Source organism: Capricornis sumatraensis, chromosome 8 (assembly GCF_032405125.1).
Source record: "Capricornis sumatraensis isolate serow.1 chromosome 8, serow.2, whole genome shotgun sequence".
NCBI lineage: Eukaryota > Metazoa > Chordata > Mammalia > Artiodactyla > Bovidae > Capricornis > Capricornis sumatraensis.
In genome coordinates this window covers 515,888-539,401 of record NC_091076.1, presented here as the reverse complement: position 1 = coordinate 539,401, position 23,514 = coordinate 515,888, and the positions used below count along the sequence as shown (strand labels likewise).

At 58.3% G+C, this 23,514-nt stretch overlaps 1 protein-coding gene across 1 annotated transcript; it reads right to left on the bottom strand.

The window, feature by feature from the left end:
* Positions 1–985: 985 nt before the first annotated feature.
* TALDO1 (transaldolase 1) lies at positions 986–8,260 on the bottom strand. Its single transcript, XM_068976788.1, has 8 exons — positions 8,156–8,260; positions 4,895–5,018; positions 3,607–3,714; positions 3,332–3,463; positions 1,963–2,138; positions 1,648–1,845; positions 1,337–1,482; positions 986–1,167 (listed from the first exon to the last, which is right to left on the bottom strand). The coding sequence occupies exons 1-8, from the start codon at positions 8,250–8,252 to the stop codon at positions 1,135–1,137; spliced, it is 1,014 nt and encodes a 337-aa protein (XP_068832889.1). The 5' UTR covers positions 8,253–8,260; the 3' UTR covers positions 986–1,134.
* Between the last annotated feature and the right edge of the window lie 15,254 nt (positions 8,261–23,514).

Below are 23,514 nucleotides of genomic sequence, written 5' to 3'. Positions count from 1 at the left end.
AGGCGGCCTGGCGACTTCCACCTCCTAGGACACAGCTTGTTCACCGGCTCGGTGCACGGAGTCTGGGGTGTCGCTGAGGGCGTGCAGGAAGCCGTGGCCCTCTGACCCAAGCTGGCGAGGCAGCTGGCAGGGGGCTGGGGAAGACCCGCCCCGCCAGCACACTGGAAGTGTGGTGCCTGCCCTGAGCCCTGCCCACCCAGCACTGCTCTTGCTCCTGGGAGGGCAGCTCCAGAGGCACACTCCCAGGGGCCTGGCTGCCCTGCATGGAGCTATGGGGGACAAGCCCGGCCTGGCAGGGCCCCTAGGGAGGACAGTGGGCACATCCAGACCTGAGGGGTGTCCCACAGGCCCCTCCCGACGCCTGGTCCCCTGGTGCAGACCTGGACGCCAGCCACCCTGTCCTGCTCCCAGGGCCCCGCCCACGCCGACCCCCAGCCCCGGCCTCCCCCCAGCCCCGGGCCGACCCCCTTTCAGTTCCAGGAACTCAGGCTGGTCACAGGGAGAGGAAGGGCTCCCCTGTGGACCCCCGTCACTACCCACCGCCAAGCCCTCCACAGTGCAGCGCGCCCACTGCCAAGTCCAAATGGTGCAGCAAAGCGCCTGCAGAAGCTGCCCGCCTGCGCTCGGGCGTGAGGTGTGGGAGCTGAGGCCCGAATATGTCACGCTGTCCCCACAAGGTGGCACCACCACCCCCAAAGGCACCTGGGCCAAAGGAAAGTCTGGGCAGCGTGGCCGAGGCAGGGGAGCCGCGTGTCCCCACAGCAGGCCTCCCCGCCAGGGCAGCACCCCCCGCCCAGCTCTGCAGGCACAGCTTAGAAGCTTGGGGGTCCCCGCCTTCAGAGTCGAAGCTCTCAGGTCACTGCCCAGCAGCAGGCGGGGGGCTGTCACCACTGACTGGGGGTCCCCATGGGGCTGCTGACCTAATCCTGCCTTCATCAGGCCCTGGGAAGGAGACAGACAGGAAGGAAAAGTGAGGGCTTTAATGCGCTGAGCAGATTTTTACATAAATCAGAAATCTACGATTCGTCCCCGCTCCAATTAGTAAAAAAAAAATCCAAGATTCATCACAAAGCATGTGCAATTAGGCGCCAATTCAGAGACGCACAGATCCGTGGTCCAGCCTCGAGTGCCGCGCTATTTTCCATTCTCTGCGCTGAACATCCGTTCCTGGAAACGAGTGGTGTGAGCTGGTGCGCCCACCAGGCTGCCCCCCGCCCCCGCCCCCGCCCTCGGCCAGACCTGCCGCCCTGGGCCCTCCCGACAGCGGCCCCGCCCCTCCTGCCGCCCGTGACCCCTCCTGCCCAGGCGCCCGTCCCAACCCTGGCCCGGCGCTCACCCTCAGCATCCGCTCCAGCTTCACCGCGTCCGCGGCGAACCTGCGGATCCCGTCAGAGAGCTTCTCCACAGCCATGCGGTCCTCGTTGTGCAGCCAGCGGAAGGCCTTCTCGTCCAGCTCGATCTTCTCCAGGTCACTGGCCTGGGCTGCAGAGCAGATGCCGGGCCGCAGGCTCAGAGCCTCGCCCAGTGAGGCCCCCTGCCGGGTGGAGGCAGCCCGCCCCGAGGCTCCAGGTTCCACAGCCTCGAGGGACCGAGGCACCGGTGCCTGCGGAGCCCGAGGCTGGCGGAAGGCGGGAGGGTTGCTCTTACCTGCTTTGGCCGAGAGCGCAGGCGCCAGCTTGCTGTGGTCCTTGAGCAGCTCCCCCAGGAGCTGGGGCGAGATGGTGAGGAAGTCGCAGCCAGCCAGGGCCTTGACCTCGCCCGTGTTGCGGAAGGAGGCGCCCATGACGATGGTTTTGTAGCCGAACTTCTTGTAATAGTTGTAGATCTTGGTGACGCTCCTCACTCCTGGGGGACACACGGGAGCTGCCATCCGTGCCGCCCGACCCTCAGTCCTGGGGCCCCCCCCCGGAAGCACGCGGCACAGCAACCCCCTGCCCCGGCCCGGGGGGGGGGGCCACTGACCGGGGTCCTCCTCGGGCTCGTAGGACTTCTTGTCCGTGTTGGCCACGTGCCAGTCAAGGATGCGGCCCACGAAGGGCGAGATGAGCGTCACGCCGGCCTCAGCGCAGGCCACGGCCTGGGCGAAGGAGAAGAGCAGCGTCATGTTGCACCGGATGCCGTGCCGCTCCTCCAGCTCCCTGCGGGACGGACGGCGCACGGGTCAGCCCCTGGAAGGCAGGGCCGGGCCGCCCCAGCCTCGTAAGTTCACCAGGGCGAGTCAGGCCAGCGGCTTGTGGGCAACCAGACCTCATCAAACCCACATTTCAGAACAGGGAGCACAGGGAGAGGCCCCCCGAGAGCTGCAGACACCGTCCTCCCTTGTCACAGAACCTCCGTGCTGGGCCAGTGCAGGAGACGCGGGTTCAGTCCCTGGTCCGGGAAGACCCCACATGCCCCCGAGCACCGGAGCCTGTACTCCACAAGAGGAGCCGCCACAATGCGAAGCCCCCGCCTCCCACCTGGAGAAAAGCCAGGCAGCCGTGAAGACCCAGCACAGCCGAAGAAAAAAAGGGATCTCTGGGCTGGAGATCACGGAGCCGGCTCCAACCGCAGCAGCGTCCTGCCTCAATCCCACAGCCTCTCCGGCCCCAAGGCCCTGCCCTCTGGGTCAGCCTGCAGAAAGCCCGTCCCCCAGATGACGTCAGGGCCGGCCACGAGAAGGGGGTCCTGGCCATGCTCTACCACCTGCCAGCCGAGTTCCTGTCCCGGTGGATGGTTTCAGAGGCGCCCGGCCACCGGGCCACAGGGAAGCGGTCAAGAAGCACAGCCTTGGGGGCACAGCGCCACCTCGGTGGCCAACACCATGAGCACTGGGCCAGCAACTCCGCCGCTGGTGTGTGCCCCCAGGAGAGCGTCCCGGGCACACGCTCAGCGTTATCCGACACGGGCAGCCACGTGCCCCGGGAGGATGTGCTTGGAAGGTGTGCACACACAGGGAGACCTCCTTACGGGGGACTCAGCTCCGCCACACACATGGCGCGCGTGAGCCTGGAACGCGAGCCAAGCAAGGGAAGCCACACACGAAGGCCACGTGCGGCGCAGCCCCTTCCAGCGGAAGCGTTCAGAGGCAGAAGGGTGCGGGGCCGTAACAACACAGGGACCCGTGGGGGTGGCCAGGCGCTCCCAGGACGGCTGAGGCTGGGCGCGAGGGCAGCGTCCTGTCCACGACCGCCTGCCCCCTCCGCGCCCAGCGTGCTTGGGGGAAGCCGACTCCCACTCTGTCCTTGGCAGACGACACCTCTGCCGGCGGCACCGCATAGGCCCACTGCCCGAGGGGCCCACCCAGGACGGGCAGAGGCCTCAGCAGCTCCTCGCTCACGGGGACACTTACTTTCCGGCCTGAATTCCTTCCCAGGTGGACGAGAGCTTTATCAGGATCCGCTCCTTGCTGATGCCAGCCTCCTTGTATAGCTCAATGAGGCGCCGGGCGCGGGCCACCATCGCATCCTTATCAAAGGAGAGCCTGCGGGGGACCGGGCGCCCGCTTGCAGCGGCTGAGTGGGGCAGACGCAGGCGGAGGCCAGGCGCCCACAGCAGCGCGTGGCGCCGGGAACAACAGCGGCTGCTGCTCTTGACACCCCCCACCCGGCGGCCCTGAGGCCTTACCTGGCGTCCACTTCCGTGGATACGCGGCCTGGAATTTTCTTCAGTATTTCTGCCCCAAACAACACAAAAAGTTTATCAATAGCATTTGTAATCTGTTCCTCTTGTGACCTGAAATTCCAAGGGAAAAAAGGAGGTTAGAAGCTTACTTTTAAATGCACAGGATTCTACAAAAAGTGTTACCTGCTTCCCAAATTCTTTTCCCACCATCTTTTTTTTTTGTTAAAAAACTTTTAAAGTGGTGATGAAATTCACATCAGGAAACTGACCGTCTTATCCATTTTCTTTCTTTTTAAATTCTGGCCGCACCACATGGCTCGCAGGACACCTCAGCTCCCCGACGGGCCGAGCTCGAGCGCCCGCCCTCTCCCCAAAGAAGCAGCTGGTCCGGGCACTGAGGCTGCTCACACGGGGGCGGCCACACCCGCCTCATCTCGTGTCTCCATCCTTTGAGCTGAGCCCTCCCATCTTTGGGGGCTTGAACAAAACACTCTTCCCAACCTCTCTAAAGCTGCCTGGGCAGATGAATAAAGGGCACAGTGTGGCTCCAAGATGGACCACAAAGATCTCCGGCCTGAGAGCAGGGCCAGCCTGCTGACCACTGAGGGCACTGCCTCCCCACCGATTCCAGGAGCATCGAGAAGCGAGCGGGGCCGCCAGCACAGGGTGCCCGGCGGGGGGCCCGGGCATGACTGCCACCCCTGCACACGGCTGACCTCAGCACACAGGGCACCAGAGAGGGACAGGCCCGCCCGGCACAGCTCCTGCCAGGGGCACAGCTCCTGCCAGGCGCCGCTGTTCCCTGCGAGCCCACTCTCAGCTGAGCAGTACCCAGATGAACATTTAAAATGCAACCCAGCAAGGTGAGTCTATGGAGAGAAGAGCCCGTCTGTGGTCGCAGGCGGAGGCACGAGAGAACACTCTAGGAGGCGAGAGCACGCTCTCGGACTGGACTGTGGCTGCACCACTGCACGCGTGGATGCTCCAGAAAGAGCTGAACTGCTCACTGAGACAGTGACTCTCACTCCAACACAACTGTCAGAAGGTAGCAAAGTGCCAGAAAGCAGCTCTGCGGCTGCCAGGGCTGAGGACACCGGCTGCAAATGGGGGAAGGACTCTGGGGCGCTGTCCACACGCTCCTGCCAGCAAAACTCAGCGACCTGTTTACTCACAGTGGGTGATGCCCGCAAGAAAGCAGATAGCATTCCTTCCTGGAGCCTAAAACCCTGGCAAACTGGCCTCAGGGGTGGGAAGCAGGCAGACCCGGCCACACCCACAGCCCCGCACTCACCCGCCCAGCTTCCTGCCATAAGCAATGGCCTCCTCCACCAGCTCCTGGTAGGCTGGCATCTGTGCCGCGGCCAGGATCAGGGACGGGTTGGTGGTGGCATCCTGGGGCTTGTACTCGTCGATGGCTGGGAAGTAAATGCGGGAAGCAGGGGTCAGTGGAGTGCCCGCTTCCACCCAGAAACCTGAGATGACCCCTGAAAGCTCTAAACACAGGAACAGAGCCAAGTAGGGCGCGGCCACACTTCATGCAGGAAGGCTGGCCAAGAGGCAGCTGAGCGCAGTGAGGAAACCTGGAGGCTAAGCCAGTGAGCAGCCGTGCCAAGAGCCAAGAGCTGCCCAGCACCAAGGAGCAAGGAGGGAGGCGACCAGGAGACCGACGGCGTCCGCAGGTGCTGGCACCCAGGTCAGCCGCGGAGGGGCTGGACACGGGCCTTCAAACTATTCTTTTAACACACTTGTTCCTTCCTGATAACCAGGCGGGAATTCCGAGGAGTCTCGAGGCCCCGGCTGTCACAGGGCAATGCTGAGCTCAAGTTCATCAAAACTCAACTTCCAGGATAGCATTTTCAAAGGATCTTGTGATGACAAGACTACAGAGATGGAAAACAGGGAAGGGGGGCTCTCAGGGGCTGGGAACAGCTGTATCCTGCCTGTCCTGGCGGCCGTAAGAACCCGCCACAGAGGACGCCCCCTCCTCTGTGCAGCTGGAAACTAGGGAACGCAGGGCCAGTCTGCAGCCTGCTCACAGCACCATGCTGGCAGCAAGTCCCCCGTTCTGAGATCACACCACAGCCACACAGAACACCCGGGGAGGTGGCGGCAATAGGATTCGTGGGACCCTATGAGCTAATTCTGCAACTTCCTGGACTCTACTAATTATTTCAAAATAACAAGTTAAGAAAGAATGCTCTGGAGTGGAGCTTACACAAATGTGTTGAAACCCAGTGTAATGCGCTGAAGACAGTACCTTGATAATGCTGATTTTTAACAACATTAAAACAAAATCTGGGGTCAAGAGACGGGCTTCAGGCTCCAGGGACCCTTAAACAGAACACGAGCCTGGCGTGGGGCGTGGAGCCGGGAAGAGCATCCACAGCTCTGACTTACTTTCAAAGAGGCTTATGATGCCCCGAAGGCAAGACCCTTCAGTCCATAAAGTGACCGTAAAGCTGACACTACAGCTACGTGCTTCTCTGGTGGCACAGCTGGTAAAGAATCTGCCTACAGTGCAGGAGACCCAGGTTAGATACCTGGGTTGGGAAGATCCCCTGGGGAAGGGAATGGCTACCCCCTCCAGTATTCCACAGAGGAGCTTGGTGGGCTACCGTCCATGGGGTCACAAAGAGGCGGACAAAACTGAGCAGCTCACACACACCTAGTGTACTGTTCACATTATCAATAAGCGTGTTTTTAAATAAAGTCACTAACGTTCACTTAGCAATCTTCAGTGTCAGCACCTGGGTTTAAACGTTTCTAAAGAGGAGAACAAAGAGCAACCATTCCCCAAGACGCCTCCGGACGCGCTGGGAACAGAGGTCAGGGGTTAGAGTTAACCTGAAGACCAGCCAGCCTGCAGCTGCTGCCCAGTGAGACCCAACAGGAAAGCAAAACAGACTCAGCCAAGGTGGGAAACCCTCCACACTAAGAGGAGCAAGCCAGGACCTCCCTGCTGAGGCAGTAGGTAAGAACCTGCCTGCCACCGCAGGGGACGGGAGCTCGGCCCCTGGGCCCGGATGACCCCACACGCCCTGGGGCAACTAAGCCTGGTGCGCCACAAGTACTGAGCCTCGAGCCGTGACTGCCAAGCCCCTGAGCCCGAGACCCCATGTTCCACAAGAGGCACCACCACAGTGAGAGGCCCTCCACTGCAGCTGCAGCGCAGCCCCCGCGTGCCGCAACTAGAGAAAAGCCCGTGCAAAGCAGAGACCCAGTGCAGCCAAAAACAAACAAAATTAGGACCAAAAAGGAGCAGGAAGACGTGCAGCCACCTTCCCAGACCCTCTATCATGGTGAGGTCACTGCCAGAGGCCTGGACCAGGGAGGGACGGTGGGAAGAAGCTGGTGGCCTCGCAGGTCAGCCGGAGCTGGAATTTCCCAGGGCGCCCAGCTCTGACCAGGAGGGAACCTTCTGTCAGCTGGTTTAACGTACAGGTTGGACTCAAGCCCATCACCATCGCCAGTGTTTATATTTAAGCAGCCAAATATGCTTACTCATTTTCCTCAGCTCTGTGAGATAGAGTCTTATTCTTACCAAAGAGGAAATAAAGCCTGTTTCTCAAGTCACCATGAGAAAGCAGAAACGAGGAAGTCCCTTCCCTACCGTGTGCCCCGGAGCACTCCCAGCCCCAGAGCATTTCACGATTTCTCTGACAGCCTTCATGGTTCACAGAGGGTGTGAATGGAGGGCACCTCGTCTGGGTTTCTGCTGCAGAGGATGGGCAGGCCAAGCCCCCCAGCTCCCTCCCAGGAAGCTGACTCAAGCCAGGAAAACCTAAACCTGGGGCAAGCTTTGCTTGCCTCCCTGCAGTGAGTGGGGCTTTACCCCCGGGGCTCCTTGGTCCCAGGCGGGGAACGTCTAGCTGGCCCGCGCCCGGCCGTGGTCCCCAGCGTGCACAGCTGTCCCCTGGGCAGGGGTGGGAAGGGCGCAGCACGGGGTTTCAGAAGCCGGCGGCGGCATTCGCAGTGTCTGGTCTTTCTGGGCCCAAAACTAACTCGTGTTCCTGCTCAACATTCGCGCAACGAAACTGCCCCGTGTAACCACAAGAGGTTCGCATCGCCACGGCGGACCAGGAATCGCTTTTCAAATCTAGGTACTTGGGACACCGTCCCCTGACCCACTGGCGGTCCCCGCGGACTCCAGCAGCGCAGAGAGGACGGGGGCGCCGGGCCCCGCGCGTTCGGGTCCTGAGGCACCCACGCCCCGGCCGACGGTGAAGCGGACCGAGCACGGGGCGCCGAGAGCAAGGGAGAAGCGGGGCGGGGAACAGCAGGGCCGAAGCGGGGACGAGGGACGAAGCGGGGGCGGGGGCGAGGCGCAGAGGCGTCTGGCAAGGGGCGCCCAGGAGAAGGGGGACAGACTTCTCGGCCCAGGAAGCCGGGTGGCCGGGCTTCGCCGCCGCCCCTGCGCCGCCCAGCCGCGCGCCCGCGCTCCCGGGCCCTCCCCCGCCTCCCCACACCGCCCGGCGGGCCGGCGCCCCGCGCGCCCGAAGTCTCTCCCTGCTGCGCGGCCCGCCCATGAGCGCGGGGGCCAGCGCGGCCTCACCGTGGAAGTCGCCCGTGTCGGCCACCACGGTGGTGAACTGCTTGAGCTGGTCCAGCGCGTTCTCCATCCTCTGCCGCTTCACCGGGGAGCCCGACATGGCGAGCGGCGGAGAGAGCGGGGGGACCCACAATGCCCCGCGGGCCCCGCCCCCGGCCGCAGCCAATCCGAGCGCGGCGCAGGAGGGCGGACCTGCGCGCCGGCGCCGACGGGGCCCCGCCCCCGAGACGGCGCCCCACCCCCCGGGGCGGCGCCCCGCCCCCGAGACGGTCCCCGCCCCGCGGAGCGGCGCCGCAGGAGCTGTACTCAGCCAGGGCGGCGCCCCGGAGCGCTGAGTCCCCCGGGCGCTGAGTCCCCCGGGCGCTCAGTCCCCCGGGCGCTGAGTCCCCGAGGCGCTCAGTCCCCCGGGCGCTGAGTCCCCCGGGCGCTCAGTCCTCGGGGCGCTCAGTCCCCGGGGCGCTCAGTCCCCCGGGCGCTGAGTCCCCCCGGCGGTGTGCCCTAGACGTGGTTATGCCGGAGGGACGCACATCCTTCTGGCGATGCAGCCCCCGGATGGTTTCCAGGGAGCGATGCACCCCCGAGCGGTGACCCCGGAGAGGCGCTCCCGCCTCCACGACGCGTCCCTGGGGGCCGTGATTCCCGGAGCGTGCACCCCCTGCAGCGGGGCGCCTCCGGGACGTGGAAGTGATTATTTCCCTGGACTGATGCGTCCCCGGGGCGGAGCTCCCCTGGAGTGAAGCACACCCAGGGCTGCGCGGTCCCCCACGGCGCGCCGGCTCACTTTCCCTCCTCTGTCGTTTGCAGCGGGAACTGGAGTGAGGGTCGTCGAGCATCAAGGGGTAAAGGCTGAGGCTTCAGGCCGCGGTCGAGCGGAGTCTCGGAGAGACCTGGACACCTGAGACTCTGCATCTGAGCCGCCGCCTCGGGAGGCCATGAGAAGGGGCCCTGGGCATGCAGGCCTGGGTCTGGGAGTCTGGGTCGTCGACCCTCGCCCCCCGGCCGTCCTGAGGCCAGGGGCACCCAGGGTACAAGTTCTGTCCTTGAGGCCGAAATCTCACCTTCTCTGTACTCTGGTGTGGAATCCAGTCTCGGTGACATAGAGTTTTGGGTGAAGCAGAAAAGGACTGGGCTTCCCAGGGGGCTCTGTGGTAAAGCATCCACCTGCCAAGCCAGACACAGGTTCAGTTCCCGGGTCAGAAGCTCCCCTGGAGAAGGAAGCGGCGGCATACTCCATCCAGTCCTTTTGCCTGGGAAGATCCATGGACAGAGGAGCCTAGTGGGTTACAGTTCATGGGGTGCCAAAGAGCTGGAGAAAATTTAGCAACTAAACAGCAACAGCAAGCAGAAATGGATGGCTTTATTGCTTTGCCAGGCTAAGAGGTACACAGCGGGCCCCTGTCCTCAGGACCATGTGTCCCAACTTGGGGAAGATAGTGACAAGTTTTATATTAATTATCCAAAGAGGGTGTGATCAGCTTGAGGACATTCTTCTAATAGGTTCATGAGGTAAACAGGAGTCAACATCATCAACCTTCAGGTCCAGCTGGTCTGGGGTCTCCGTGCTTGTGGGCAGCATGCCATCGTTAACAGTTAACTTCTCCACTTGGAGAAGCGTCAGTGTCTGGAGAAGAGCTCAAAGATATAGTTACGTCTGTCTGCTGATGGGAAAACAGGACCCTGCCCCAAGACTGCCCTTGACTTGTTTTTCCTCCCTGTTCTCACATCCCCTCCCCTCCCTAAAGAACAACTGTTTGAATCTGCCATTGAAACTCAGGGAAGGTCATAGAGGCTGGGTGAAAGCTGTTTCCTGTAATAAAAGAAACGGGAACACAGAGGCGTCATGCCCAGGACTCCCACAGCACCCTGCACAGCATCACCCTCAGGCCTGGCAGCTGCTCCAAGCCCTCCTAGGTTGCGTGGGCCTGGAGGCCAGGGAGGGGCTGGAATCGGGCTTGTGGTTCCATTTTCTCCCCTGGATCCAGAGCCCAGGACAGGCCATTGACCATGGGAACCACATCTGGGAATCCCTCCTAGCGAAGTAATACTAAGTTTAGAAGTATGAAATAAAACTCACATTTTATGGGAAGACAAGAAAAATGTAAACAGAAAAGATTTGCCCTGCCCTTTGGCCTCCTCTTTCCTGCACTGTGCATCCCGTGTCTGCATTTTATACATGGACAAACCTCCCCACTAACTGTTGGATCACAGAAAAGGCAAGGAAATTCCAGAAAAACATCTACTTCTGCTTCATTGGCTATACTAAAGCCTTTGACTCTGTAGTTCACAACAAACTGAAAAATTCTTAAAGAGATGGGAATACCAGACCACCATATCTGCCTCCTGAGAAACCTGTATGCAGGTCAAGAAGCAACAGTTAGAACTGGACGTGAGACAACGGACTGGTTCCGAATTGGGAAAGGAGTACCTCAAGACTACACACTGTCACCCTGCTTACTTTATGTGCAGAGGACATCCTGTGAGATGCCGGGCCGGACGAAGCACCAGCTGGAATAAGATTGCAGGGAGAAATATCGGCAACCTCAGACACGCAGACAAAACCACCCTAATGGCAGGAAGCAAAAGAAGAAAGCAAAAGGAAGGGAGTCACTCACTCATTCCAGTCGCTCAGTCATATCCGACCCTTTTCGACCCCGTGGACTGCAGCACACCAGGCTTCCCTGTCCATCACCAGCTCAAACTCATGTCCATTGAGTCGGTGATGCCATCCAACCATCTCATCCTCTGTCCCTTTCTCCTGCCTTCAGTCTTTCCCAGCATCAGGGTCTTTTCCAATGAGTCAGCTTTTCACATCAGGTGGCCAAAGGATTGGAGTTTCAGCTTCAACATCAGTCCTTCCAGTGAATATTCAGAACTGATTTCCTTTAAAACTGACTGGTTTGAACTCCTTGCTGTCCAAGGGACTCTGAAGAGTCTTCTCCAACACCACAGTTCAAAAGCATCCATTCTTCTGCATTCAGCTTTCTTTATAGTCTGACGGAGTCTTTGGGCCTAGAAAAGAAAACAACAGTCTCAAAGGCCCTTGCTGAATCATCTAACTTCTGAGAAAACAAAACAGGACTTTAGGTCCCGCCCTGATGCTCCAGGCCGGTTGCATCTATCTGGGACTTATCACCCTCAGTCCAGAAACCTTCCACCCCCTACACCTGCCCAAAAGACTTATCACCCCCTGCCCAAACTACAAATGCCATCTCAACTAAAGAACACCCCAAACATCCCGCCTAAGTAACATCTCCCTTATCACTTCCATAAACCTCCCTGTAAATATGGAGCCTCCCTGATCCCTCTCTGCTCAGCCTGTTGGTTAGGCCGACTGTCACTGCTCCTTGCCTGAATAAAGGTGACCTACTTCTGTTGAAGTAGAATCAGATTCCCTGGTGGCTTAGACGGTAAACCGTCTGCCTGCAATGCCCAAGACCTGAGTTCAATCCCTGGGTTGGGAAGATCCCCTGGAGAAGGAAAGGGCAACCCACTCCAGTACTCTTGCCTAGAAAATCCCATGGATGGAGGAGCCTGGTGGGCTATGGTCCATGGGGTCACAAAGAGTCGGACACGACTGAGCGACTTCACAACTTCTGTTGAGGTCGTCTTTCCTTTTCTGCCTCAGCCCGAACTACACCTTACATAGTCCAACTCTCACATCCACACATGACTACTGGAAAAACCATAACTTTGACTAGACCAGACGGACCTGTGTTGGCAAAGTGATGCCTCTGCTTTGGTCATAGCTTTTCTTCCAAAGAGCAAGCGTCTTTTAATTGCATGGCTGCAGTCCCCATCTGCAGTGATTTTGGAGCCCAAGAAAATAAAGTCTGTCACTGTTTCCACTGTTTCCCCGTCTATTTGCCATGAAGTGCTGGGACCGGATGCCATGATCTTAGTTTTCTGAATGCTGAGTTTTAAGCCAGCCTTTTCCCTCTCCTCTTTCACTTTCATCAAGAGGCTCTTTAGTTCCTCTTCACTTTCTGCCATAAGGGTGGTGCCATCTGTGCATCAGGTTATTGATATTTCTCCCGGCAATCTTGATTCCAGCTTGTGCTTCGTCCAACCTGGCATTTCGCATGATGTATTCTGCATAGAAGTTAAATAAGCAGGGTGACAGTATACAGCCTTGCTGTATTCCTTTCCCAATTTTGAACCAGTCTGTTGTTCCATGTCTGGTTCTAACTGTTGCTTCTTGATCTGCATACAGATTTCTCAGGAGGCAGGTAAGGTGGTCTGGTATTCCCATCTCTTCAAGAATTTTCCAGTTTGTTGTGATCCACACTGTCAAAGGCTTTGGCATAATCAATAAAGCAGAAGTAGATGTTTTTCTGGAATTCTTTTGCTTTTTCGATGATCCAGTGGATGTTGGCAATTTGATCTCTGGTTCCTCTGCCTTTTCTAAATCCAGCTTGAACATCAGGGAGTTCACGGTTCATGTATTGCTGAAGCCTGTCTTGGAGAATTTTGAGCATTACTTTGCTAGCATGTGAGATGAGTGCAACTGTGTGGTAGTTTAAACATTCTTTGGCATTGCCCTTCTTTCGGATTGGAATGAAAACTGACCTTTTCCAGTCCTGTGGCCACTGGGCAAAGTGAATCGCTCAGTCTTGTCCATTTCTTATGAACCCATGGAATTCTCCAGGCCAGAATACTGGAGTAGGTAGCTCTTCCCTTCTTCAGGGGATCTTCCCAACCCAGGGATCGAACCCAGGTCTTCCGAACTGCAGGCAAATTCTTTACCAGTTGAGCTACCAGAGAAGTTGGTAGCTCAATGATGGCAGAAAGCAAAGAGGAGCTAAAGAGCCTCTTAATGAAAGTGAAAGAGATGAGCAAAAAAGATGGCTTAAAACTCAACATTCAAAAAACCAAGATCATGGCATCCAGTTCCATCCCTTCATGGCAAATAGATGGGGAAAAAATGGAAACAGTGACACCTTTATTTTCTTGGGCTCCAAAATCACTGCAGACAGTGACTGTAACCATGGAATTGAAAGACCCTGCTCCCTGGAAGAAAAGCTATGACCAGCTTAGACAGCGTATTAAAAAGCAGGACAGCACTTTGCCAGCAAAAGGCCATATAGCCAAAGCTAGGGTTTTTCCAGTGGTCATGGATGGACGTGAGAGTTGGACTGTAAAGAAAGCTGAGTGCCGAAGAATAGATGCTTTTGAACTGTGGTGTTGGAGAAGACTCTTGAGAGTCCCTTGGACTGCAAGGAGATCCAACCAGTCAGTCCTAAAGGAAATCAACCCTGAATATTCATTGGAGGGATTGAGGTTGAAGCTGAAGCTCCAATACTTTGGCCACCTGATGCAAAGAGCCAACTCATTGGAAAGACCCTGATGCTGGGAAAGATTGAGGGCAGGAGAAGACGGCGACAGAGGATGAGATGGTTGGATGGCCTCACTGACTCAACAGACATGAGTTTCAGCAAACTCTGGGAGATGGTGAAGGACAGGGAAGCCTGGTGTGTTGCAGTCCATGGGGTCACAAAGAGTCAGACACGACTGAGTGAGTGAACAACAGTGACCCAGGCTGCAGGTGAAAGGACAATGTCTCCACCCTCCTACAGACTTGAATGATCACTATGATAGTCCTGCTCTGACCTCACAAGGTCAGTCTCCTGCCAGATGCAAAGGAGGAGGCAAGCCTCCTGTCTGCCTGCGGGACAGCCATCTCCCCTCCCCTTCTCTCTGACTGCAGAGTTGTAGCCCGCTTCATCCTTGGAGAGAACTCCCTCCCCACCACAACCGAATCTTTTACACACGTCCTATGCTATTGAGCCCACTTCCTGCCTAACCCCTTGCTTCTCACTGAATTCCCCCTGTGCTGAGACACAGAGAACCTGAGCCTCATTAAGTCCTAAGACCGATGTGTAGTCTTAGTTGGGAGACCACGGGTTTAGTCTGGGTCCAAGTCCTGGTCACGTGGGTTTGAGCCCCAGTCTGAGGCAAAGGGTTTCAACGTCTCAGGACCCTCGGTCGTCACCTCTGGCTGCAGTCGCTCTGGAGGCTGCCATCCCGTGATCCGTAAGTCTCACCATCCCCGGCGGGGGCGCCTTAGTTCCTGAAGCGCAGCTCGCAGCTCGGAGAATCCCGGTGGGAGCTGCTGGGGCTGTTTTATCCTGAACTGTTGTCTTTGCTTCTCCTGTTTAACCTTGTCTCCCTCACTTCTGCGATTAGTAGCTGCCAAAGTGGCAGACTTTATTTCGGGGCTCCAAAATCCCTGCAGATGGTGACTGCAGCCATGAAATTAAAAGACGCTTACTCCTTGGAAGGAAAGTTATGACCAACCTAGATAGTGTATTCAAAAGCAGAGACATTACTTTGCTGACTAAGGTCCGTCTAGTCAAGGCTATGGTTTCTCCTGTGGTCATGTATGGATGTGAGAGTTGGACTGTGAAGAAGGCTGAGCGCCGAAGAATGGATGCTTTTGAACTGTGGTGTTGGAGAAGACTCTTGAGAGTCCCTTGGACTGCAAGGAGATCCAACCAGTCCATTCTGAAGGAGATCAGTCCTGGGTGTTCTTTGGAAGGAATGATGCTAAAGCTGAAACTCCAGTACTTTGGCCACCTCTTGCGAAGAGCTGACTCATTGGAAAAGACTGCTGCTGGGAGGGATTGGGGGCAGGAGGAGAAGGGGATGACAGAGGATGAGATGACTGGATGGCATCACGGACTTGATGGACGTGAGTCTGAGTGAACTCCAGGAGATGGTGATGGACAGGGAGGCCTGGCGTGCTGCGATTCATGGGGTAGCAAAGAGTCAGACACGACTGAGCGACTGAACTGAACTGAACTGTCCCTGCTCTTTGGACTCAGGAAGGGGCTGGGAGACTAGAACCTTTTTCGACAAACGGGAAGTGAGGGACGCAGAGAGGCCTTTGTGCCCGGGAGGCCCCCGGGTCCTGCTGGGTTTCAGAAGGGATGAGGAGGCTGTCTGGGCGATGGGAGCGTTTCACAGCTGAGGTTTTAGGGTGAGGCGGGACCAGCAGCATCGGCTCCGGGGGAGCTCTCTTTCTCTCCTTAACTGATTTATTTTTGGCTGCCTCAGTCTTGGCCGGGCCCCGCGGACTCTTCCCCGCGGCGCCCTGGCTTCTCTGCAGCTGTACCGCTCGGGCTCCAGAGCTCGGGGCTCTCTACTTGCAGCGCTCGCCCCTAGGTCCCCCACCAGGAATGGAACCTGAAGCGCGTGCGCTGGAGGCGCAGAGTCCTAGCCCCTGGACCACCGGGTAGTCGCTCCCTCCAGGACCTTTCTGAGAAGTCTGTTTTCTGGCTGCTCAGGAAGCCTGGCTGACGGTGTCACAGGGCAGGCTCTGAGAACGTTGGTGCTGTGTTTTCACGGGGTAGTGATCACTCAGTGTAGACAGTTAACAAAACGCAACAGAATACAAGCCCTCACAAACAATACCTGCTTGGTGTCTGCTGGTTCCCGACATAAGTGTCCTAGGGGGCTTCCCGGGTGTGCTGGTGGCAAGGAGCCCGCCTGCCGATACAGAGGGCATGAGACAGGTTGGACCCCTGCGTCGGGATGATCCCTGGAGAAGAATGCCAGCGCTGTTGCCTGGAGAATCCCGTGCACAGAGGAGCCTGGCGGCTACAGTCCATGGGGTCACCAAGAGCTGCACACATCCACTCCAGTGCTCTTGCCTGGAGAATAGCAGGCACAGAGGAGCCAGGCGGGGTACAGTCCATAGGGTTGAAGAGTCAGACCCTCAGCGACTTAGCACCCGTGCACGTAAGCGTCCTGGGGTGAAAGGTCGCACAGAGGTGGGGCATGGCCTGCCAGGCAGTCCCTGGGCGTGGAGTCCACTGTCCGCCTCTCTCTGCCTTCTGCCCATGTGGGCCCCACCCCGGGGAGGGGAGAGAAGTGGGAAACTCCAGGGGAAAGAGGGGGCTTTTTGCCTGCAGGAAGCCCACCTCAGCTGTGCTCTGGCGGGCACTCACCCACTTGGCCTCAGTCAGGTCTTCAGCACAGTTGAGGTCCCGTGGGCTGAGAACAGCTGATGCAACGCGGTGGAGGCAAGGCACTGGGCTGGGAAGGAGGAGGGGGTCTGGCCAGGCTGCGGCTCTGGGGGCCACGGTCACTTCCAGGAGCTGCAGAACTTGGGCCAGGAGGGAGGTGTCCACGCACCTGGCCCCTGACACTATGCTGAACAGGGGACACCGGCCGTTTCTCCCAACCTCGTGATGAAATATTGTTCACATTTTATGACAAGAAAAATGTAATGAGGAAACTTTTCTCCACTTTTGAGCTCCCGCCCCCTTCTGGGTGTGGGGTGAGTCGGCACTAACCTCCTTAGGAGCCAGCATTCCTTCTTAATCTTGCAGAGTCATCCTCTGTGCTGCATATCTGAGCTGTGTAAACTGCCCGCGTGTCCTGTAACCTTTTGTCTCAAAAGCTTTCATAACCGTTCCTTGACCTCGACTGGGCGCAACAGTCCTCAGCTTCTCAAAGACTGTCTCCAGGGTCATAATCCTCAGGTTGGCTCAAACCATTTTTTTCTATTTCATTTTTAGATTGGTGATTTTTTTTTTTTTTTTTCCATTGAGACCAGGAGAAACAAGCAGTCAAGGGCAGCCTGGGGGCAGGGCTGTGTTTCCCCATCAGGATACAGGCAACTACATCTTTGAGCTCTTCAGAGGCTGAAACCCCCTCCAGGTGGGAGACATGAACGATTAATGATGACCTGCTGCCCGCAAGCATGGAGATCCCGGACCAGCTGCACCTGAAGGGTGATCAGGTAGATTCCTGCTTCCCTCAACACGAATCCATCCGAAGCACGTCCACGAGCTCCCCACACCCTTTGTCACTATCGTCCCAGGGTGGAGAAGGTTTCCAAAGCATGAGCCCTGGCAAAGCAATGAAGCTCTCCTTTTCAGCTTCACCCAAAGGTCTGTCTCTGAGACTTGCCTTGGTCCCTCTGGGCGGAGAGGCTGGGCTTTTGGCCCCAACTGTGAAGATGGCGCGGGGCGGTGGCTGGCGCCCCGTCCACTGACTCTCAGGCGTCGGTGTGGCTCAGGAAGGGGGAGCCCAGAGAACCCACAGGCGCCGTGTCACCACGTGGATGCTCTAACACAAACCCAGACGGGGGTCGTGTGGGGACAGCGTTTGAAACAGAAGTTTAGGGGGCCGAGGTACAGCTAAAGCCTCAGGGTCGCGGAAGGTGCAAGGTGTGGGGGGAGGGCTCCTGGGAGAAAGCTCTCCGGGGGCCGCCTGGCCGGCTCTGACTGACCCAGAGGGGCCAGCTCTGCCGAAACCTTGGCTCTCTGTGCTCCAGTGCCAAGCAGAAATACAGAGACAGAGTTTCGGAGAAGGAAAGGGTGGCTTTGTTTGCCAAGCAAAGGGCAAACATATTAGGCTAGAGACACAAGAACTGCCCCTCTCCCTGGTGCATAGGGAGGGGCTGTATCCCCAGCATAGGTGATAAGGATCAAGGCAGTAACAGTCTTGCATTCTTCTTCTGCAGAGTTTCCACAGGGTGGGGTTGCTGACAAGACTGGGCTGTGTGCAAGGTCTGGTCCTTTTAATCTTTTTATTTCTTTATGTCTGGCTGAGTCCTCCTTGGCTGTGGCACACATGCGGAAGCTTCCGGGACCAGGGATTGGACCCATATCCCTGAATTGGCAGGTGGATACTTTCTAAAAAATATTTCACTGATTTCATTCAACGTTATCTGGCTGCGACGTGCCTCAGTCGCGGCCCGAAGGCCCCTCGTTGCATCACGCAGGGTGATCACTGCAGGGCAGGCTCCCCACTTGTGTGCAGAGCAGAGCATCGGGCATGGGGGACGCACGTTCCCTGACCGGGGACTGAACCCACATCCCCTGTGCGGCAAGGCCAACCCCCAGGCCCTGGACCACCAAGCCAGTCCTGAGACATTTACTACAGATTGGGACTCAAACCCAGGCAAGACCCTCTGTCTTCCAACTGGATCACAAACCTCTTTCAGGACCTAATGAAGCTCAGGTTCTTGACGTGTCATTGCAGAAAGAATTCGGTTGAGAGACAAAGTGATTGATAGGGAAGAAGTGAATTTATTCAGAGAGAAACATACTCCACAGCCAGCACGTGGGCCTTTGTGGAGGGCTAGTGCTCCTTGAAATGTGTGGTTCATTTTTATAGGCTGGGTAATTCCATAGGCTAATGAATGGGAGCTGAGCGCTGATGAATTGATGCTTTTGAACTGTGGTGTTGGAGAATCTCCTTGCAATCCAAGGGACTCTCAAGAGTCTTCTCCAAAATCACTGCAGATGCTGACTGCAGCTGTGAAATGAAAAGACGCTTGCTCCTAGGAAGAAAAGCTGTGACCAACCTAGGCAGCATATTAAAAAGCAGAGACATGACTTTGCCAACAAAGGCCCATCTAGTTAAAGTTACCGTCTTTCCAGTAGTCATGTATGGATGTGAGAGTTGGACTGTAAAGAAAGCTGACTGCTGGAGAATTGATGCTTTTGAACTGTGGTGTTGGAGAAGACTCTTGAGAGTCCCTTGGACTGCAGGGAGATCAAACTACTCAATCCTGAAGGAAACCAGTCCTGAATATTCATTGGAAGGACTGATACTGAAGCTGAAACTCCAATACTTGGCCACCTGATGTGAAAAACTGACTCACTGGAAAAGACCCTGATGCCGGGAAAGACTGAAGGCAGGAGGAGAAGCGGACGACTGGAGTGGGTAGCCTATCCCTTCTCCAGGGCATCTTCCTGACTCAGGAACAGAACAAGGGTCTCCTGCATGGCAGGTGGACTCTTTACCAGATGAATCACCAGGAAAGCCCAACGATAGGGTGGAGGTGAAAGTGGAGCCGCTCAGTTGCGTCCGACTCTTGGCGACCCCATGGACTGCAGCGGCCAGGCTCCTCCACCCATGGGATTCCCAGGCAGGGTCACTGGAGTGGGCTGCCATTGCCTCCGCTAGGGAGCTGTCCCCGGGGGTCTAGCCCGGGTCTCCACACGGCAGGCAGACTCTCTACCACCTGAGCCACGAGGGGGTAAACAGCCACAGTCGGAGGGATGGAGCCGCCACAAAAGCTCCACAGCAGGGGGTTCAGAGCGCATGCAGCTTGGAGGTCCAGAAAGCTTCCACGGGCCCCAACTCCACAGGGACAGAAGCCCCGTGCTTGGAACTCTCCCAAACCTCAGCCTGAGTATCTCTCCATCTGGCAGTTCTTTCATGCTCTTTAATATCCTTTATGATAAACTAGCGATCTACCACATAAACTGGCTTCTTGAATTCTGCGAGCGGCTCTAGCAAATCAGTCCCATCAGAGGAGGGGGTCACGGGAAGCCCCGCTCTGGTCGGTTGGTCAGAAGCCCAGGCGGACCCCGGCTCTGCGCCTCTCCTGCGGCTGGGGCTGCCTCAGCCTCTCCCGCTCCCCACGCCCTGGGGGTGCCCTCTGGGGACGTCCCAGACCTCCCCTCACATCACAGGCAGCGCTGGGCCTCAGCCTGCGTCCTGCTCTGTCCGTCTGAGAGGCGGAAGTGGAGCCTGCGTCTTTCCCGGTGGTGGACGAGTTTGAGTCTCTGCCCGGGGACACTTGCAGCCCAGCTTCCCCGGGGAACGTGGACACCACCCCTCGCTCTGTCCACTCCGTCCAGGGCTGCCCAGCCCCCCAGGCTCTGCTGTATACCACTGGTTACTCATAAATTCTGTGTCAGCGGTTCTTAAGCTATTGGGCCTCAGGACACTTCTACACACTTAAAAATCATTGCAGGTCCCAAAGAGCTTTTTTCTTGTGGGCGTTATCCGTCCGTATTTACTGTATTAGAAAGTAAAACTGTGACAAGTTAAAGGCCCCGATTTATTCTTTCTTTCGAAATAACACTGACAGACAGTTGCAGAAAACATCAACTTTGCCGTTTTCCTCAGCAGGTCCTCTAAGCTCACTTCTAGCCCTCTACGTGCTCACCAATCCTGAATCAGTACGTCTTGAATTTGCCCAATTCTAATCCCAGCTCCAAATTTCAGGCACTCCTTACCCTCACCCCCAGACCCTGCCAAGACTCTCAGGGTAGCTGAGCCCAAGTAGCTTTATCAACATGTCCCATTTGGGGGACAGCATCTCGGGGCACCAGCACTCAACACATAAAGAGCAGATTTCTATGAAAAATAATGGTGGCATGAATGCATGTCTTTACGGATCTCCCTGACGTTGGGCTTCCCAGCAGCAGCTGGACCTCATCCCCATGCCCACCTTCGTTCTGTTGGGGACACCATCCTGGTCGAAGCATCCAGAGAAAACCCGGCCTCGCCCGGACTCGCAGCTAGAAACCAGGAGCAGGTGAGCGGCCTTTTCAGGTCATTGGGGACATTCTCCCCCGATTGACACTGAACCCCAGCTCAAGGCGTCTCTCCGGGCAGCCGCCGTCTGGACGGGGAGCCCACCCCGGGCGCGGGTCACTGGGGCCCCGGGGACTCCTGGTCCCTCCCGCTCCAAGGACGGGTCTCTGGGCCCCGTGATTCTGTAACACCGAGCGTTGGTTGTTGGAAAATGCGGACTCAGAGCCTCCCTTTCCAGCATCACACGCTCGGAGAAGGGCCTGCAGGTCGGGGAGCTGGCTCGCTGATGCTGCCAGGCTCCAACACTCTAACTTCCAGTAGAAAGCGCGCATTTGCCGCGGCAGCAAAGACTGCCTGCTGCCTCTCGTTCGGGGGCAAACGCCTGCCAAGACCCTAGGTGTGAACAGCGCGGCCGGCCCAGCGTGGGTCGGGGCTCGCCCGTCGCCTGAGCGAGCGCTGGGGGAGGCTGGCACCCGAGGGCTCTCGCCGAGGGCCCAGACTGGAGCCCGCTGCGTCGGGGGCGTTTGCCGGCTCTCCCCGAGGCCCCGGGCTCGCTCGGGCGCTTCCTCCGGGGGGCGTGTGTGAGGGGGTCCTGCCATGCCACGCCGGGATCCTCGCCGAGGAGCCAACGGCTTCACCCACCGGGGCTTCTGCACCATCCGTGCCCACGGGAGCCCCGTGAGAGAGGCGAATCACCCTGCACTAGTTTCTGAGGCTGTGGTAACAGCACCATAGCCCCCAAGGCTTCAACACCAGGAACTCACTGTCTCCAAGTCCCGGAGGCCGGAAGCCCAAGACCAGCAGGATCACCCCCTCTGGCCCAGCTTGACTGCGGTCTTTGAGGCTCCTCGTGTTGTAGAAGCAGCAGCCTGGTCCCCGCCTGTCTTCAGGGGACCTTCTCTGTGCGAGTCTATGACCAAGTGCCCACTGCTGATAAGGACAGTAGTCACGTTGCGTGAGGGCCCATCCTAACGACCCCACCTTATGTGAACTGGGGGATACAATCCAGCCTTTAACATTCTGCTGTCGTTATGACGCTCGTCTAGAGTTCAGGGCCCCCCAGGGACCTGCGGACCCCGCCCGGGAGGATGCTCTGTGGGGGTCACTACGGAACAGGCCATGTGCTCTTCAACTTTAATTCTGCCCCTCACGTTGGCCTAGCAATTCCCACCGCAAGCACTTTTGGGGGAGGGTTAATAGGAGTCGTTTTTACGTTTCTCCAGATGGAGCTGTTCTCAGTACCACCGTCACCGTGAAGCCGCCCTGCCAAGCACACCTTCCCCGGCGACAGGCGTCCATCGTGCCTGTTGTGATCCCGGCGGCTGACTCGGGTGTGAGGACATCTTGCCTCCTCTGCTACTTCTGTGCAATAACCTTCCAGTGAGTCAAATATTTTGAAAAAGTCAGAAAGAAATGGAAAAGAAGAATCTCCACCCAAAATGGCATTGGGCCCCGCTGGGGGGACGGGGGGAACCAGAGGCCGCGGGTGGGAAGGCGGCCACAAAGACAGCCTGTCCACAGCACAGAGCCGGCCTTGTTGGTGGGGACGTCCGTGGGCGGCACAGCTGGGCACTGGGCGGGCGCTGGGCGAGACGGCCTGCTCTGCCCGCGGTCAGACCTCCGTGGCCCCCACCCTCTGCCCCAGGCTGTGCCATCAGACCCCACCTCTGCCTGCATGACCCGTGCAGGCTGGGGGCCTCCCAGGCTCTGCCCCTCTGTGGGGCTCCAGGCAGGGGCCCTGACCCTCTGTGCCTTGTCTGTGCCTGCTTCTGGGGCCCTGAGATCACCAGGCCCCAGGGAGGGAAGTGCTCAGTTACCCCCTAACCTGGAAGCCCTGCAGAGTGACGCCCTGGGGTAGGAAGCACAGGGACTCCTTGCAGGGACCCCAGTAGCTGAGGGACTTGGGCCCTGCACGTGTCTGTCCTGGGGGGTCAGGGAGCCCTGCAACCTGAGCAGACCCCTGGGGTGGGGGTGGCTCAGAACCAGCAGCTCCTGGTCAGGAAGGGGGCCTGGGAGCTGGGGGAGTGGGCTCCCCTCAGGCTGCCCAAGAGGCAGGGTGGGCCAGAGGGGGCCGTGGCAGGAGGCGGCCTGTGGGGGGAGGAGGGAGGCTGGGCAAGGAGGCAGGTATAGGTTCCAAGAAACAAATGACCCAGCCCAGAGGCAGGGTCCCCAAAGTCCAGACCATCCAGCTGATGACAGCGCCTGGCTGGGTGGGGACAGAGGGTGCGCTGGGAGCTGTCCCTCTAACCTTCAGGTCTAATGTGGGCACCCCTGGGCCAGCAGAGGCCACCCCGGGAGCCAGGGGGCTGAGGTGCTCAGGCCTGCTTGGGGAGGGTCCCAGCCAAGCAGGGGGGCTGGCAGTCCTGGCCCAGCGGGGGTGTGCTTTTTGATGGGAGGGTGGATGCCCAATTCTCCCCCTTTCCTCTCGAGCTCCTTGTTTGTGAGATCCTGCCTAGGCATGGGAGCAAACACCCTCCTCTCGAGGCCTGGAGCTGGAGTGAGGAGGAGGGTTCCGTGGTAGTCAAGTCTTGGTGTTGCCCAGAAGGCCCCAGACACCTCCAGCTGCCCTTGACCGAGCTTCACAGGGCTTCTGAGGCCCAGCCTGGCAGGGGACAGCCCCCTACTCCCGCCATCTCCCACCCTGAAAGGCACAACCAGCCTCTGTGTCCAAGCGACCTGTGGTCGCCCACCAGGCAGAGACCCTGGAGCCCCGGGGGGTCCTCCCCGGCTTTAGGGGTGCAGGGCCCGGTAGCAGGCGCTGCCTGCTCCCTCCTGGTCTGCTGGCTCGCAATGCACAGAGCAGCCAGCAGAGGGAGCCACAGGCCGGCGCCGAGGGTGGGCCTGCTGTGGTCTGGCCAGCCGCCCAGGTGCCTGTGTGCCCCTGACCCCTGCCTTCAGGGTCCCCAGTCCCTGCACCGGCTGCCTGCCCCGCCCCGCAGGCCCCACGTCCTCTCTGGGGCCCCTCCCGTGGCTTGGGGCTCACCCTGCGAGTCTAGTTTCGATCTTGACCTCATGACTCATGCCCCCTCCCTGCTGGAGGTTTGACAGACCTGCTCCCACCCCTCCCATCCGGCCTTCCG